This window comes from Anopheles ziemanni, chromosome 2, assembly GCF_943734765.1.
Source record: "Anopheles ziemanni chromosome 2, idAnoZiCoDA_A2_x.2, whole genome shotgun sequence".
NCBI classification, from domain to species: domain Eukaryota; kingdom Metazoa; phylum Arthropoda; class Insecta; order Diptera; family Culicidae; genus Anopheles; species Anopheles ziemanni.
The window spans coordinates 32,871,458-32,888,262 of NC_080705.1; the positions used below are offsets into that span (position 1 = coordinate 32,871,458).

The 16,805-nt window shown below is 47.0% G+C and overlaps 5 protein-coding genes and 1 non-coding gene across 6 annotated transcripts; 4 read left to right on the forward strand and 2 right to left on the reverse strand.

The window, feature by feature from the left end:
• The first annotated feature begins 1,226 nt into the window (after nt 1–1,226).
• Nucleotides 1,227–2,786, forward strand: LOC131281019 (probable cytochrome P450 6a23). Its single transcript, XM_058310271.1, has 2 exons — nt 1,227–2,304; nt 2,371–2,786. The coding sequence occupies exons 1-2, from the start codon at nt 1,227–1,229 to the stop codon at nt 2,784–2,786; spliced, it is 1,494 nt and encodes a 497-aa protein (XP_058166254.1).
• Nucleotides 2,787–3,301: 515 nt separating this feature from the next.
• LOC131281016 (probable cytochrome P450 6a14) lies at nt 3,302–4,869 on the reverse strand. The gene is made up of 2 exons (XM_058310268.1): nt 3,789–4,869; nt 3,302–3,720 (listed from the first exon to the last, which is right to left on the reverse strand). Exons 1-2 carry the CDS (start codon nt 4,867–4,869, stop codon nt 3,302–3,304), a joined length of 1,500 nt encoding a protein of 499 aa, XP_058166251.1.
• Nucleotides 4,870–5,751: 882 nt separating this feature from the next.
• On the reverse strand, nt 5,752–5,824 carry Trnak-cuu (transfer RNA lysine (anticodon CUU)). The gene has a single exon. It is a non-coding gene; the product is annotated as a tRNA-Lys (tRNA).
• A 645-nt stretch (nt 5,825–6,469) lies between these two features.
• Nucleotides 6,470–8,044, forward strand: LOC131281017 (probable cytochrome P450 6a23). Its single transcript, XM_058310269.1, has 2 exons — nt 6,470–7,553; nt 7,629–8,044. The coding sequence occupies exons 1-2, from the start codon at nt 6,470–6,472 to the stop codon at nt 8,042–8,044; spliced, it is 1,500 nt and encodes a 499-aa protein (XP_058166252.1).
• Nucleotides 8,045–9,570: 1,526 nt separating this feature from the next.
• Nucleotides 9,571–11,136, forward strand: LOC131281018 (probable cytochrome P450 6a20). The gene is made up of 2 exons (XM_058310270.1): nt 9,571–10,648; nt 10,718–11,136. Exons 1-2 carry the CDS (start codon nt 9,571–9,573, stop codon nt 11,134–11,136), a joined length of 1,497 nt encoding a protein of 498 aa, XP_058166253.1.
• A 466-nt stretch (nt 11,137–11,602) lies between these two features.
• On the forward strand, nt 11,603–13,178 carry LOC131293448 (probable cytochrome P450 6a23). Its single transcript, XM_058321525.1, has 2 exons — nt 11,603–12,683; nt 12,754–13,178. The coding sequence occupies exons 1-2, from the start codon at nt 11,603–11,605 to the stop codon at nt 13,176–13,178; spliced, it is 1,506 nt and encodes a 501-aa protein (XP_058177508.1).
• The last annotated feature ends 3,627 nt before the right edge of the window (nt 13,179–16,805 follow it).

Sequence of the window (16,805 nt, forward strand, 5' to 3'; positions counted from 1 at the left end):
AACATACAATGGATTTTACCTCTCTGGAGTCGTCTCTAAACGATATCGTTTTGGTATTTTTTCTCGTTTTCAATTTGTGCTAGCTAAATGAAGGACATTTGAAATTTCCAGATGAACCAGAATTGTTTAATTCTTGAGTCTGACCATGAGAAAGAAGTAAAATTCTTTAATCTTATCTAAGCTATAATATGCAAAGTGCAAAAAAGATGCAAAGAAAAATTTGAATAGGAAATTGTTGAAAACCAAATTAAATTAAAATTGAAAAAGTTCATAGTTAAATACTAGAAAATTGGTTTTTTGTTTTTAACACTCTTGCTAATTTAAGAAAAAAGCTAATTGTTTTGCACAGTCTTTGAGAAATAGTAATTTAATAATACTTTTTCTGAGCATTATTCATCATCGAACTATGCTATAGAATACTGAAATATATAAGAGAGTAAAAAATAAATAAGACAGGACCCGGATGGAGGGGAAATACTAGGATTTAATGGTAATTAGGTTGCGAAATTCCTTGGTCAGACGAAAAATTAAACCTATTATTTGATTGCCCTTACTTTTATTTACACATTTTCCATAAGCGACCTAAACGTCTCCATACATTCCAGAACGCAATTGTCCACAGGTAGTCAAACGAGGCTTGGATCCTGGATCGAGCAAACGACAGAACACGACACTTATCAATAGACAGGGATAACGCGTTTGAATTACATCAGACACTAAAGGTTGAAGTTGTCTACGATCGTCAAGATCCTGAACTGAATTCGGCAAAAAATAGGCTTTCTGGACGGAGAGCGGATCTTGGGGGGTTCCTGAAGGGCATGATATGCATCAGAACAGGTTAGAGCCAACCTTAAGTAGCCAGTGAGAATGGATCGAACCCATCGCAGCATGTTATCAGCAATGTCGATTTGTTTGTAGACCTTTGATAGATTTGTCTGAAGACAATAAAATAAATATTATTTATTCCGATGGGTAAAATCTATCCTGCACTGTATTCCACGATCAAAGGTTGGGGATTCCATGATACGCTCTTCGGTCCCCCATGGTCGCGGGTTAATCTATAAATAAGCATGTCGGTATTGACATGTCGCGTTCACTAATACCGATACCCAGCCGTAAATTTGGGTTTACAAGCGAGATAATGGAAGTTAGCTCGCGAGTCTCTCGCGAAGCCCCATTGAATCAGTTGCCTGTTGTCCATTCTACTGGCAGAAAGTTGTTTCAAAATGTTATCTCCCATCGAAGTGCTGATCGCTGTGCTCTTGGTTCTCGGTGCGCTTGTGTATTACGCCGTGCGCAAGCATTCCTACTGGAAAGACCACGGAGTGCCCCACCCAAAGCCGGCGTTTCTGTTCGGAAGCTTCAAAGATGCCGGATCGAAGGTGCATTTTACCGGTGCCCTGGAGCGGTACTATAGCGAGTACAAGGGCAAGCATCCGTTTATGGGCGTGTACATGCTACTGGCCCCGGTCGCAATGCCCACCGATCTGGAGCTGGTGAAGACGATACTCGTGAAAGACTTCCAGTACTTTCACGACCGTGGCGTCTACTGTAACGAGAAGGATGACCCCGTGTCGGGCCATCTGTTTAACCTGGAGGGTCAACGATGGCGTCATTTGCGTAACCGCATCACACCGACGTTTACGTCCGGCAAGATGAAGACCATGTTTCCGACCATCGTGGCCGCCGGTCGGCAGTTGAGCGATTTCATGGACGAAACAGTCCGCGAGCGAGATGAACTCGAGCTGAAAGATATCGTGTCACGGTTCACCACCGACGTCATCGGAACGTGCGCATTCGGTATCGAGTGTAACAGTATGCGTGACCCGGACGCCAAATTCCGTGCCATGGGTCGACGCCTAATCGAGAAGCAACCTCCGCAGTGGGTGAATCTGATGGTGCAATTTTCTCCAAAGTTATGTCGGCTGCTCGGAATCAAGCTGACCGACTCCCAGGTGGCATCGTTTTTCATGCAAGTTGTTCGCGATACAATTGACTACCGGGTGGCGAACGGTGTACAGCGGAACGACTTTATGGACCTGATGATCCGGATGCTGCAGAACGAGGAAAACCCGGAGGAGTCGCTCACGTTCAACGAGGTGGCTGCGCAAGCGTTCGTGTTTTTCTTTGCCGGCTTTGAGACGTCATCGACTCTTCTCACGTGGACGCTTTATGAACTTGCCCTGAACCACGATATCCAGGAGAAAGGGCGCCAGAGTGTGAATGAGATTTTGGACCTACACGGAGGAGAACTGACGTACGATGCTGTATCGGAGATGAAGTATTTGGATCAGATTTTGAAAGGCAAGTAAAGTGTATACTGCTAAATAATGGGTCTTCAAATAAATAATCAACCCGTTTCCATTGTAGAATCACTCCGCAAGTATCCTCCGGTACCGATGCACTTTCGCGTGACTTCGAAAGACTATCGCGTCCCTGGCACGGACTCGACCCTGGTCGCCGGCACTCCAGTGTTCATCCCGATCTACGCCATCCAGCGCGATGCCGAGCTGTTTCCCGAGCCGGAAAAGTTCGACCCGGATCGGTTCAGTGTGGAAGAGGAAGCGAAACGTCATCCTTTCGCCTGGATCCCGTTCGGGGAGGGACCGAGGGTTTGCATTGGGCTGAGGTTCGGAATGATGCAGGCCCGGGTCGGTTTGGCCTATCTGTTGCGAGGGTTTAGATTTAGCACGTACGAGAAGACGTCCATACCGATGGAGTTTGTGCCGAACAGTTTTATACTGGCCCCGAAAGATGGCCTTTGGTTGAAGGTGCAAAAGTTGTAACGCTTTGTTTGTACATACCTGAATACCACGCGTGTAATGTAATTTATGGCTTGAAATTGGGAATATTGTTTGTTTAGTCCTTAAAGGAAAACAGAAAAACTGACATATTGTGTATGCAAATAAATGTTAGGCAAGGAACATTCAAAGTTTTATGTTCTCTCGCGTGTCCTATGTAATTATAACACATGTTTTCTTCTTAGTAAAACTACATTATTCACTGAGACACATACATACAAATTAAAAGCCCGGTCCGTGGCCTAAAACCCCATATTTCTTTTCTCTATGCAAACGGACTCCACGCGTGGCTCGTCCCTGCCCGATCCTATCCAATCCTGCACATTGACTCCGATGGATAGCAAGCTCCTACATCAACTGATAACGGGCCCCGTTATCAGTGAGTGGCCTAAGGCTTATCCATCAGGTCAGGTCCTATCAGAGCACAAAATATGAATAATAAATTGATAATTGATATAAAAATCAGGCTAAAAGTGCATTCTCTCCCCAGTATTCTGTGTTTACAGTTTCTGTACCTTCAACCAGAGCCCTCCTTCGATCGTTAAAATGGGACTAGAAGCCGACACCTTCAACGGAACGCTCATCTTCTGCTGGTCCAGGGTGAACCGGAAGTGTTTTAGCAGATAAACCAGCCCAATGCGTGCCTGCATCATCCCGAACCGAAGGCCGATGCAAATTCGTGGCCCCTCGCCGAACGGCAAAAAGGCGAACGGGTGCCGTTTGGCGGTCTGCTCGGGAGAAAATCGTTCCGGATCGAACCGTTCCGGGTCGGGGAAGTGGACCGGGTCGTGATGGATGGCGTAGACGGGCACAGCGACCATCAGGCCCTGCTGTAGTGTGTGGTCGGTGCCGGCGACGCGATAATTATGATTAGCTTTTCGCGTCAACGTCGTCGCTGGTGGATACTTCCGGAGTGATTCTGCAAAATGAAACAGAGTAAGTAAACGAAGATCATGGACGTCGTGGAAGTTTTCCAACCAATCGTACCATTTATGCACATTTCGATGTACTTCATGTCGTGCACTGCTTCGTAGCTGATGGAGTCGTACTTTTTTAGGACCTCTTCAATGTTTGCCCGAGCCTTATCCTGGAGCTCCTGGTGGAGGGCTAGCTCGTACAAGCAGAACGACATGGTGGTGGAGGACGTCTCAAATCCGGCGAGGAAAAACACAAACGCCTGGGCCGCGATGTCATCCATCGTGAGCTGATCGCCCGAACCACTTCCCTTGCCGCTGAGCACGTCCTCTTTCATAACCTTCATCAGCAGCGTCATGAAGTCGTTCCGCTGCACATCGTTGGTCTCCCGAAACTGGATCGTGTCTTTCACAACGCCCATGAAGAAGTCCGCAATGTCGGCCGGTGTGAGAGCAACGTGGAGCGTCCGAGCTAGCTGTGGGAACTGAGCCGCCAGGAAGGTTTTCATCGCTCGGTAGCGCGACGGTTCGAACACCTTACGGCCCATCACGCGGAACCGTGCGTTAGCGTCCTTGAGACTGTTACACTCGAGCCCAAATGCCACCGTACCGATGACGTCGGTAGTGAACCGGGCCAGTAGGTCCTTCATCTCCACACCACTACTGCTAGCGATTTCTCCTGTGAGACACTTGGTGAACTCCTCAGCCACCGACGTCACGGTGGAGAACATCATCTTCATCTTGCCCGAGGTGAACGTGGGCGTTAGCTTGGCTCGGAGGTTCTTCCACTTGGAACCCTCCATCGCGACCAGATGCTGGGACAGCGGGTCATCACGTGGATTATGGTACAGGCTTCGGTCGTGGAAGGTGGCAAAGTCTTTCACCAACACCGCCTTGACTAGATCTAGATCGGTAACCAGAGCGACCGGGTTGATGAAGAAGAACACACCACCGAACGGTCCACGGCTCTTCAGCTGTTCGTAGCAGCCCTGCAATATCTGGGACATGTGGCGCGTTTTGCCCAGCCCCCCCAGGTTACCCTGGGGAAACGAAGGCTCGACGAAGGCGACGCCACGATGCTTCCAATAGGAGAGTCGCTGCCGGATCCAGTAAACCGCAGCGAGTGCCGCAAGCACAACCAAATGAATCCACATTGTCGAGCAATAGTGCAACCGCTACTGATCTGCGACGCCTTTATGTTTCAACTGTAACATGCAGTGGGTCTGTCTGTTTATCTATTCATTTTTTAATTACCACCTCACCGGGACTTGGCAATTTTTGCACGCCTCAAGCGACGGACAGGTCTATCTTATCGCGCTTGTTGGCTAGTGATTTTTGTAAGTTGATTAGGCCATTTTTCTGCTTCAACTTGTTTGATGATACCATCCGAGGGCTCATCGTGACTGTACACGTTTTTTTATCGTTTGCGACTGCATTTAACTGGCTCTCAGACGATCTATAAAATTTTTTTTTTTTTATTCAATTTCGCCCATTCAATACAGTAGACTCCCGAATATCCGGCTAATCCGAAAATCAAAATAAAGCAACAACATAAACAGGTACAATACGGCCTGGCCGTCCAAATATATATAAAAAAAAAAACAACATAAACAATATTAAAATTTTCATGAATCTATTTAACAAATGGTTTGTATTTAACACTAGAGTACATTGCTTTGGAATCTTGCGATACTGCTTTTTAGCGGTAATTTTGACCGATCTTTTTAAGACGCTGTAACATCTTTGTTTTTGAAGAATTAGTGTAAAGTTCAAATTGAACGGAGTTAAAATCATTTCAAGTTTTATTTTTTCAAAATTTAAAATGTAAATTTAAAAAAAGTGCAGGAAATAGAATCAATAAATGCGCTTTAGATTATTTTCTTTTTTTTTAAATTTATTTTAACGCCTAAATTTTTCATACCGTCAATATACCGACGGAATGGAATGATGATGTTCAGAAAACTTTTTGAAACCTCTATTTTCATCTTTGCGTATACCTTCTCGAGGGAAGATTAAAAAAAGCGGACAAATCCCTGCGCCCAACGTGGGGCTCGAACCCACGACCCTGAGATTAAGAGTCTCATGCTCTACCGACTGAGCTAGCCGGGCAGATGATTAGCGACAAGATAGTGAAGAAGCGCTAACTCGCGCTTGGTGCTAGTGGAGTTTGCGCATTACGCATCATCAACACGTGTAGATCTGTTTCGTTCACACGTTGTACCGTAGAGGGGAATCTATTTCAAGTGAACCGGCACGGCGTTCTTTTTGACAGCCATGAAAATCTGTAGTTCAAATATTGTTCATCATTTTTTTCCAACAAACCGGTTTTCGAGAATAACAAACCACCCCTGCAGAGTAAGGAAACTACAGAGAGAAGATAAGCAATGCGTACAAAAGCGCAAGTCACTGATCGAACATAATAGTTCAGCTCCCGCACCACTCCTCGCCTCGTTAACAATCTTATCTTCAAGTTGAAAAATTGCTCACACCTACAACGGATGAATCGGTAGCGTAAAACTGAAATGGCGTCAGAAAAGAAGAAAAAAAATATAATCTACTCAAATGTTCACACCCTACCAAAAATACTCAACTCATGCTGACATATGTTTGTTGGCGCAAAATCAGCAAAACAATCATCAATGGGGGGTAAAAAAGGCAAACCAAGAGGAATGCAAGAGGTGGGATTCCAAATATATAAGCGGTCAATTTGGGCAACTGACACCTCAGTAAGCCTTCAGCTAGCCTTCAGCAGCAATGGTTAGTTTGTTAGATATTGTGTTCGTGGTTGCGGCGTTGGCCGCCGCCGTCTACTACTACCTGGACAAGAAGCGATCCTACTGGAAGGATCGCGGAGTGCCGGGACCGGAAAGTGAGCTGCTGTTCGGTAACTTCCGAACGATCGGCACTAAGGAACACGTTACGGTGCCGATGCAGCAGATCTACAAGAGCTTTAAAGGAAAGCATCCGTTCGCGGGAATTTATCAGTTTATAAGACCGGTCGCTCTGGTCACCGATCTCGAGCTGTTGAAGTGTGTGTTTGTGAAGGATTTCCAGTACTTCCACGATCGCGGAACGTTCTACAACGAGCGGGACGATCCGCTGTCGGCGCATCTGTTCAACATCGAGGGCCAGAAGTGGAAGAATCTGCGCAACAAACTGTCCCCGACGTTCACGTCCGGCAAGATGAAGATGATGTTCCCGACGATCGTGGCGGCCGGCGAGCAGTTTAAGGACTTTATGGAGGAAACTGTTCGCAAGGAGAGCGAGTTTGAGCTGAAGGACCTGCTAGCCCGGTTCACGACGGATGTGATCGGTATGTGCGCGTTCGGTATCGAGTGCAACAGTATGCGCAATCCGGACGCTGAGTTCCGCAAGATGGGCCGGAAAATCTTTGAAATATCTCCCGGCGCGTTCCGCACCATGATGATGAATGGACTGCCGGAGGTTGCGAAGATGTTGCGCATGCGCCAAACTGACAAGGAGGTATCGGACTTCTTCATGAACGCGGTCCGGGACACGATCGACTATCGGGTGAAGAACAATGTGCAGCGTAATGATTTCGTGGATATGTTGATAAAGATGATGCGCAAGGACGAATCGAACAAGGAGGACGATTCGCTGACGTTCAACGAAATTGCTGCGCAGGCGTTCGTGTTCTTCCTGGCCGGTTTCGAAACCTCCTCCACGCTGCTCACGTGGACGTTGTATGAACTTGCGCTAAGTCAGGAGATACAGGAAAAGGGACGCCAGTGCGTAAGAGAGGTGTTGGCAAAGCACGGAGGCAAGATGACGTACGAGGCCGTCTTGGACATGAAGTACCTCGATCAAATTCTCAACGGTAAGCCAAAGGAACAAGGTTAGGAGCCTCAAGAGCATTTATTAATGTGCACATTTTCACTCTTTTATGATATAGAATCGCTCCGCAAATATCCACCAGTGCCGGTACATTTCCGAATCGCGTCGAAGGACTATCACGTTCCCGGAACCAAGTCGGTGTTGGAGGCGGGAACGGCTGTCATGGTACCAGTACACGCCATCCACCACGATCCGGAGGTGTTCCCGCAGCCCGAGCGTTACGATCCGGAGCGGTTCAGTCCGGAAGAGGAGTCGAAACGCCATCCATACGCCTGGACGCCGTTCGGCGAGGGTCCGCGGATTTGCGTTGGCCTTCGGTTCGGTATGATGCAAGCGCGCATTGGATTGGCCTATTTGTTGAACGGATTCCGCTTTGCGCCGAGCGCCAAAACCATCATTCCGATGACGCTGTCCACCGAAAGCTTTATCATGGCACCGAAGGGTGGCCTCTGGTTGAAGGTTGATAAAATCTAAAAAAAATCTTACACCGCTACTCATAGGTTTAACTTTGAAGACTGTAGTCTTTAGAATTAATGTGCCAGATGAAATATAGTCAATTAGTGTGTAAGTGAAATTTTTCAATAAAATTGAAAATAATTATTTTTTTTAATGAAATCTGGTTTTGACTCGCATCAATTATTCATAGAGAGCTTATACAGTTTGCTTCTTAGCTTTCTTATTCTTTCGCGTTATCGGTAATGTCTATCTTCAAGATTAGGTAGGATTACTAGTCGTTTTTTTCTGGATTACCAATCAACATTTGGAAAATATAAAAGATGAAAAGAACTCAAACTCTATTATTTCTACTTTACGATGAGGAAACGTTATGATAGAGAGGTGCATCAAAAAACCAAAAACGTTAAAATATAGTCAATATTGCAAAATTGCTTTTGACGTAGTTATAGCTTGTTAAGAAGCACGTTGAAAATCCTCACTAAAAAGCATTGAAATACAACATGTAGCTTGTAATTTGATAGGTGTAGCTTGGAAATTTAAGAAAAGCCTTTGTTTCTTTGTTGGAAAAAAATCAGATGTTTTCGAAATATTTAAATTGAAAATAGCGTAGTGGTCACAATGATCGCTTTTTGGATTCTAGTGTTAGTCATTGGTTTGCATCAATTGGAATGTTTTTTTTACGTTTATGAATTTTTATTTCTATAATGAAATGAAATGTTTGCTTTGTTACTGTTGGTTTTCGCAGCTATTTTACCTTCCGTTTTTCCTTGGATGACGTTGCAGTTAAAATCACAATGTCCCAAGATAAGAAACAGGCGAATAATCTTACGTCTATTTTTCTACAGTACCCTTTCATTGTAACCATTTTAATGATAAGTTTCTTTTAACGCGTGTTAATTTTCCTCTCTTATTGGAGTTGTACAACTGCTGAGCGATTTTACCGTGGCAAAGTCCACTCAGAATTAGTTTTATACGTTCATTTCTTCAGCCGTTTATAAGCATTATGATTACTATCATTTGTTAAAACACGTTGTAAATTAGACAGAAAAAACAACACACTGGATTGTAAGATTATCACAAGGCTCAGACAACTAGACAACTGTTATCGCATCGTAATGTTGTTCAATGTACGTTGGAGTTGTTCAACAAATTACTGTGACACAGTTCACCCCCAAAAACACTAATCTAACCGTGACACAAACACGCACACATGCACGGTTTTGGAGATAATAACATCAGCCGAATCTTCTCCGCGCGAGGATAAGGCAGCATCTACCTACAGTATGGACTATAAAGTGGCCTATAATTGGAGGCGCCTCTGTTAGTCGGGCCCTATCTAGTTAAGTGCGTGAATCGAGACGGACGAAAAACCTATCTGTGTTTGGATTTTTTAATGTGACATTTGATTGAAGGAAATTACTGGTGTCCGCCAAGGGAGGAGATAACATTTCCGGTTGTTGAGCAAAGGCAGTCGACCGTTGGGGTTCAACCTAAACGGTACATACAAAAAATCAGAGCATACGAAAATTAACTGAACCACCAATATGGAAAAGCTGCATGTGGCAATTTTGGTGGTAACGGTGTGCTTCAGCGTGTACTGGTTGATCTGCAAACGATTCCGGTACTGGACGGATCGGGGTGTTCCCCAGTCGAAACCGGAGCTAGTGTTTGGAAACGCGCGGGAAATCAATCGGACTGTGCATATAGCGGAAAAATTCCAAGAGATCTACCACGAACTAAAGGGCAAACATCCGTTCTGTGGATTGTACATGTTCTTCAAGCCCGTCGCCCTCATCACCGACCTGGAGCTGCTGAGGAGCGTGTTTGTGAAAGACTTCCAGTACTTCCACGATCGGGGTAACTACTACAACGAGAAACATGATCCGCTGTCGGCGCATCTGTTCAACATCGAGGGCCAGAAGTGGAAGAATCTGCGCAACAAACTGTCCCCGACGTTCACGTCCGGCAAGATGAAGATGATGTTCCCGACGATCGTGGCGGCTGGGAAACAGTTTAAAGACTTCTTGGAGGACACCGTGCATGGGCAGGCCGAGGTCGAGCTGAAGGATGTGATGGCCCGGTTCACGACGGATGTGATCGGCATGTGCGCGTTCGGCATCGAGTGCAACAGTATGCGCGATCCGAACGCAGAGTTCCGCGTCATGGGTCGGAAAATCTTTGCGCCAAGAGGAAGGGCAAAGAACTTTATCATCAACTCATTCCCAAACGTGGCCAGAATGATCGGTGTACGTACGCTGGACCCAGAGGTGTCGGACTTTCTGATGGGTGCTGTACGCGATACGATAGACTATCGGGTGAAGAATAATGTCCAGCGGAACGACTTTATGGACATCTTGATCAAGATGCGCAGCGAGAAAGATACGAAATCGGACGACGGCACCCTCACCTTCAACGAGATAGCGGCGCAGGCGTTCGTGTTCTTCCTGGCCGGGTTCGAGACATCTTCCACGCTGCTGACGTTCACGCTTTACGAGTTGGCGTTTGACCAGGAGGTACAAGAAAGGGGAAGGCGATGTGTCAATGAAGTGCTGGAAAAGCACAATGGCGAGCTCACGTATGAATCCGTCCTCGAGATGGACTATCTGGACCAAATTCTGAAAGGTAGGTTTGTTTTTAAGTAAAAAGAAATCCGCTGGATTTTGACCTCTTGACTTTGGCAATCCTTTACAGAGGCTCTTCGGAAGTATCCTCCCGTTCCGCTGCACTTCCGGATCACCTCCAAGGAGTACCGCGTGCCCGGCACCAAGTCCGTCCTCGAGGCAGGAACGTCGGTTATGATTCCTGTGTTTGCTATCCACCGCGATCCGGAACACTTCCCCAACCCCGACCGGTTTGATCCGGATCGGTTCACACCGGAGGAGGAAGCGAAGCGTCATCCGTACGCCTGGACACCGTTCGGCGAGGGACCTCGGATTTGCGTCGGGCTACGCTTCGGGATGATGCAAGCTCGCATTGGGTTGGCCTATTTGCTGAAGAGTTTCCGATTTAAACCGTGCTCGAAGACGTTTGTACCGGTAAAGATTGACGTTGACCAGTTTATTTTGTCTCCCGCAGGCGGGATGTGGTTACAGGTGGAGAAGCTCAAGTGAATGCTCGTTCATCAAGTACCAGAAAGATAATGGATACACATTAATTCGATTTAGAGGATGTATAATGTTTGCAACATCGACGAAATCTATTTTTACACAATAAACCAAACCAATCGGTAATAGACAATCGATAAGCTTAACATTCCATCAGGTCTTTGATTCACGTGCTATAATAATCTGATTGCATGAAACTCATGTTATCTCTTCTATTTTTTTAACGTGATGGTATCTCAGGCAAGTTGTTACTTATTGTAATTTCGTATATCTGTTTCACTACTGGTACTTGTCACGAAGCACAATCATAAAGGGCTTTAGATAAGAAAATACTTCAAATTCAGACGAGATACTGTTTTGATGCAAGAACGTAGGCCATCAGTTGAGATTGTGCTGTTGTCGGTAACGGTGATTCGTTTACTTGCGGCTTCGACAAACATTGTCCGTGATCAACGTTCATTCTGCAGTCAACATGGAGCTTTTAGAAGTATTAATCCTTTTTGTGGTAGCGTGTCTGACCATCTTTGTTGCGCTGGTAAAGCGATTCCAATATTGGAAGGATCGCGGCGTACCGCAATCCAAACCGCACCTCATCTTTGGCAACATGCGGGAAGTGAACAAGACGCTCCATATAGCGGAAGGGCTACAGCAACTGTACAACGAGCTGAAGGGAAAGCATCCCGTCGGTGGATTCTATATTTTTACGAAACCCGTTGCCCTCATCACCGACCTCGAGCTGTTGAGATGTGTTTTTGTGAAGGACTTTGAGTACTTCCACGATCGCGGTACGTACTACAACGAGCGGGACGATCCACTGTCGGCGCATCTGTTCAACATCGAGGGGCTGAAATGGAAGACGCTTCGAAACAAAATATCGCCCACGTTTACGTCCGGCAAGATGAAGATGATGTTCCCGACGATCGTGGCGGCTGGCAAGCAGTTCCGGGACTTTATGTGCGAGGCTGTGCGGGATGAGGCCGAGTTTGAGCTGACCGATGTGTTGTCTCGCTTCACGACGGATGTGATTGGGACGTGCGCGTTCGGTATCGAGTGCAACAGTGTGCGGAATCCGGACGCAGAGTTCCGCGTGATGGGGCGCAAAATCTTCCAACGATCGAGGGGACTCGTGCGGCTCGCGTTGACGAACGTGCTACCGAATCTGGCGAGAAAGCTCGGAATAACAGTGATCGAGCATGATGTGGCCGAGTTTTTCCTGAATGCCGTACGCGAGACGATCAAGTATCGGGAGGAGAATAATGTCCAGCGAAACGACTTTATGGACATTTTAATTCGACTGCGCAGTAAGGAGGACACGCAGTCCGATGGCGAAACGTTCACCTTCAACGAGATAGCGGCGCAAGCGTTCGTGTTCTTTCTGGCCGGGTTCGAAACGTCGTCATCTCTTATGGCGTTTACACTGTACGAGTTGGCCACGAATCAAGAAGTGCAAGAAAAGGGACGACGTTGCGTGGAAGAAGTTCTTGACCGTCACAATGGAGAATTAACGTACGAAGGTGTATTGGAGATGCATTATCTGGAGCGAATTCTTAAAGGTAGGCTGGAGGAACTCGTCTCTGTGTGAAGTGATGCAATAATTGCGATTGTTTGCTATTCTTTTCCTAGAAACCCTCCGGAAGTATCCTCCGATTTCGGTTCACTTCAGGCAAACTTCGAAGCGCTATCACGTCCCAGGGACGGATACAGTGCTCGATGCTGGCAGCTCCGTCATGATCCCGGTGCTGGGAATTCATCGTGATCCGGAACACTTCCCCAATCCCGACCGGTTCGATCCGGATCGGTTCACGGCGGAGCAGGAAGCGAAGCGTCATCCGTACGCCTGGACACCGTTCGGCGAGGGTCCTCGGATTTGCGTTGGCCAGCGGTTCGGGCTGATGCAGGCCCGTATCGGACTAGCTTATCTTCTCACGAGTTTCCGCTTCTCTCCGGGCCTGAAATACCAGAGGCCGGTAAAGCTTAACATCAAAATTCCTGTTCTCACTCCTGAGGGTGGTTTGTGGTTGAAGTTGGAAAAGCTTCAAAAGGCTTAGACTTAGATTATCTTTCAATATGTTTATTCATTGATTGTTTATGAAGTACATATAGTAGTTTACCGTAATAATGCGAAGGTGTTATCAAAATTTGGTTTTATTTGTTCTAGATTAGATATTATTCCAGCAGGTATTATCACTCCTCACCGTGATCCAGTTTTTTATCTGATCCGATCAACGCTTTCACGATTGCTGATGCAGAATGGTGTCTGTTGCGCCAGTACCCGGTGGAGTTGCTAACCCCACATATTACCTGTCAAGTGGATTGTACGAACAGGAATGTTTCCATTTGATTGAATTAGTTTGAATTGCCTCAGTCGAAACGATGGAGCGATAACATACCGTCGTCGTATTGAAATTGGTACAGTTTTGCAGATGACTGGCAACAGGTTGATTTTGACCAAGGAGTATGATTCCGACCGTCAACGCGCAAACAAGCAGCAAAATTTTAGCCATTATAAAGTCAAACCGACGAACCGCACAGCACAACAATACTTCCCGAAAGTAAACCCGATCCACTTGGCGGAGGTTATTTATACAAAAGTTGTTATCGAGTTATTGTTATTGTGTTAGTATTTGCTACAAAAAAAGAGTTTGGTATTGTTCATTGAATAATTTGGTGCAATGTAAATAGTCGGTTTAGTTTGGCCGGCTTTAGCAACCTTTTTCAAACAGTTTTTGCAAAAATCTTGGTGTTGTAAAATTGAAACATGACTGGTAATTCGCTGCGGAAAAAGTGTTTTGTTTGTTTTTTTTATTTCAAAGGAAAATGTTTCTATTCAAACAATATGATAATTTTCCCTTCGACTGAACTCGTTATAGCTCGTTAACGCAACGATGGGGCTTACAGCTTCAAAACAGAATTAAAATTCACGTTCAACATGTGATCCTACCGCTTCCAAGAAGGGTACATTTCGAACTCTCATAAAATTGAACAATTTTCTCTCCGAAGACCAACCACCAAACATCTCCTCCTCCAATACCCGTGCCCACTGAGGCGAAAGAGTTGGCACCAAAACAACTACCGGGGCCAAAATCAATCTGCCCCGGCCCAACTGCGAAACCGCAGGCCAGCAAGAGATCATTGAAGCAAATTTTCTGACGTTTGTTTGCACAAACGGACGGAACGCAGACGGTTTTCCCCCGGCGGTGGGAGGAACGCTGGCCGGGGGTCGCTGCAGCGCGGTGATGAGGTTTTGATTTTCCACCCACGCACTCAACGGATGGGCGGTGGGATGGGGGCGCTGTACCGATGCAGGGTGCCATAAGCAAGTGAACCGCAAGAAAACTCCGACAGGAAAGAAAAACATGGTGGGAAAATTAAAGAAAAACATCCCCATTAATGGATGGGTGTTTGCGGGGCAGAGGAGGGTTATGCGGATGCTGTTGCTGATTGGAGGTCTAGTGGGAGTTCGAACACGGGACACGGGGTGGAAGAAGGTGTTTGAGGAATTTTCCGAAAAAAAAGAACCGGAACCGACAAGAAAACGAAAGTTCGTTGCGGCATCCCGCTGAGCCTGGCAGTTTCCACGGCGTGACCAGAACGGCGGCTCGTGGGGTTGATTTCCTTCGTGTTTGTGTGATTTTGTGTGTGTGCGTGCGTGTGCGTATGTGTACCGAAGCAAGAAGAGAGAGAGAAGCCGAGTGGTTTTTTCCAACCCCCCCCCATGGTGGCATGGTAACAACAGAGCGCCTGTAGCTTTTAGCATAATTTCATAAAAATAACACCGTCATGCTTACGGGCACACGCATCTCGCCCCAATTTTCCATTTCCATTCTCCCTATTTCCCTCAGTGCATACATACATACACACGCACACACGCAACTTCATTGGACGGACGAGGCAGAACGAAAGGCTCTCTAATAACCGGGTAGAACAGCTTCAACCCCATGTTGACGGTATTTTTTCGGGATTCGGGTACGTACTCCCCCCCCCCCCCTCAGCTCCTCCCTTTCCCACAAGGCAAGTGGGCGACTGTTGGGCGAATGATGGGTTCGGGTGGATCGTAAATCCACCGGCAGAAGGGATGCGGCACCCGTCGTGCCATAAGTATATTATTAACCAGCTCGTAAGCGAACGCAACGCAACTGAACCGGAGCCGGATGACCCTGGACCCTCACCCCCTTATCTGTACCGTCCTTTACTCCCTTCCCCTTCCGCCAGTGGCGTAGGGAAAATTCAGCTGGATGTGATTTGAAGTTTGATTTTTTTCTCCCCCACCGAACATTATTTTTCTCAGCATTTCGTCAGCCTACAAACGACCCAACGCGGTTGCTAATGGCAACCAGCTGATCAGCGTTCGGGCTAGGTTCGTGTTTCGTAGCGAGTGCTTTTTCGAACACACGAGCAAACTGCTCGAAAGCGGAGAGCTTCCACGCGAAGCTTCACCGAGGAGTCTGCGTGCTTTTGCAGCATCCACATTCTTCGAACGGCGTGAAGGAAATGGAGGCAACGGGAGCTCGTGCCTCGATTCGGGAACAGTTTTCGGAAGCAGGCTTGGCTGGCACGGCGACCAGATTCGTCCTTGCCGTCAGTCGTGCAGCAGGATACGCGTGAGAAGCACACACTGCCCCAGATTCGTCCGCCCATTCCGTTGCTGGGTTCGTCGTTCGGCGCGTTTCGGTACGCTCGGTACGCTCGGTCGATCCGACGGGTGTGTTTTAGTTCGGGCGGCGGGGGGTTCGGTCGTTCCAGTCGTGCATCCGGCGGCCAGTGTGCCAGTGGGCCAGTGAGTCAGTGCGTTCAAGTGCGCCCGCGAAAGTGAAAGGATCAAAGAAGCCAACGGTGCGTGTTAGAATCGTCTTCTCCTTCGTGAGTTCTTCTCTTCTCCATTTCTTTTTACATAATTTCTGTTCGTTGCTGAAACCAGCGATCGTGGGTTTTTCCTCATTTTCGTCGAAAAGAAAAGACAAACCTTTTACCACAAACCGAATAAAGACGAACGGAACCCAGCTCCCAAACGAACCAAGACTTCCCGCAAGTTTCTTAACGCATTCTCAGAAGGCGGTTGATGAATTCGAATGGCAGATTGCCTCGCCAGAACGCTTGTGCTGAATCGTTTTCTAAATTTCTAAAGGACGTCCGCAAAACCCCCGGCACACGTGGCAAACCCCACTTTCAAACAGCCTGTTCCGCTACCCGGCATCGCATCCGTTGGGAATTACGGTACGCAGAACGTCTTTTCGAGAAGCGAAAAGTTCCTTCCCTCCGGGCCCGAAGAAGGGCTGAGGGCCGTGTCGTAAAGTTCGAATTCAATTATGAAACGGCTCATTATACACGGCCTCCAATTGTGCGGCTTGATGCTGGAGGACGAACCGTGAGCGTGTGGGTGTGTGCGTGTGATTAGTATGCTTGCGTCATGTTTAATCAGTGTAAGGCGTAGGTGAATGTTAAAACCGATTGATTGTCAGTGCGCGCCTCCCCTCGCCCTCGCCGCGAGGTGGGAAATTCGTAGATACACGCATTTTATAGCTGCTATTTCTTGTTTCAGTGCGATTCGACGCCTTTTGTACGGCCTATTGTTGTGTGATAAATTCGGCGCGAATGTGTTTGTGTGTGTGTGTGTGTGTGTAAGTGTGCCATCAATCTCTTAGTGTGTGTGTGTATGTGTGTTTGCGAAAGTGAAT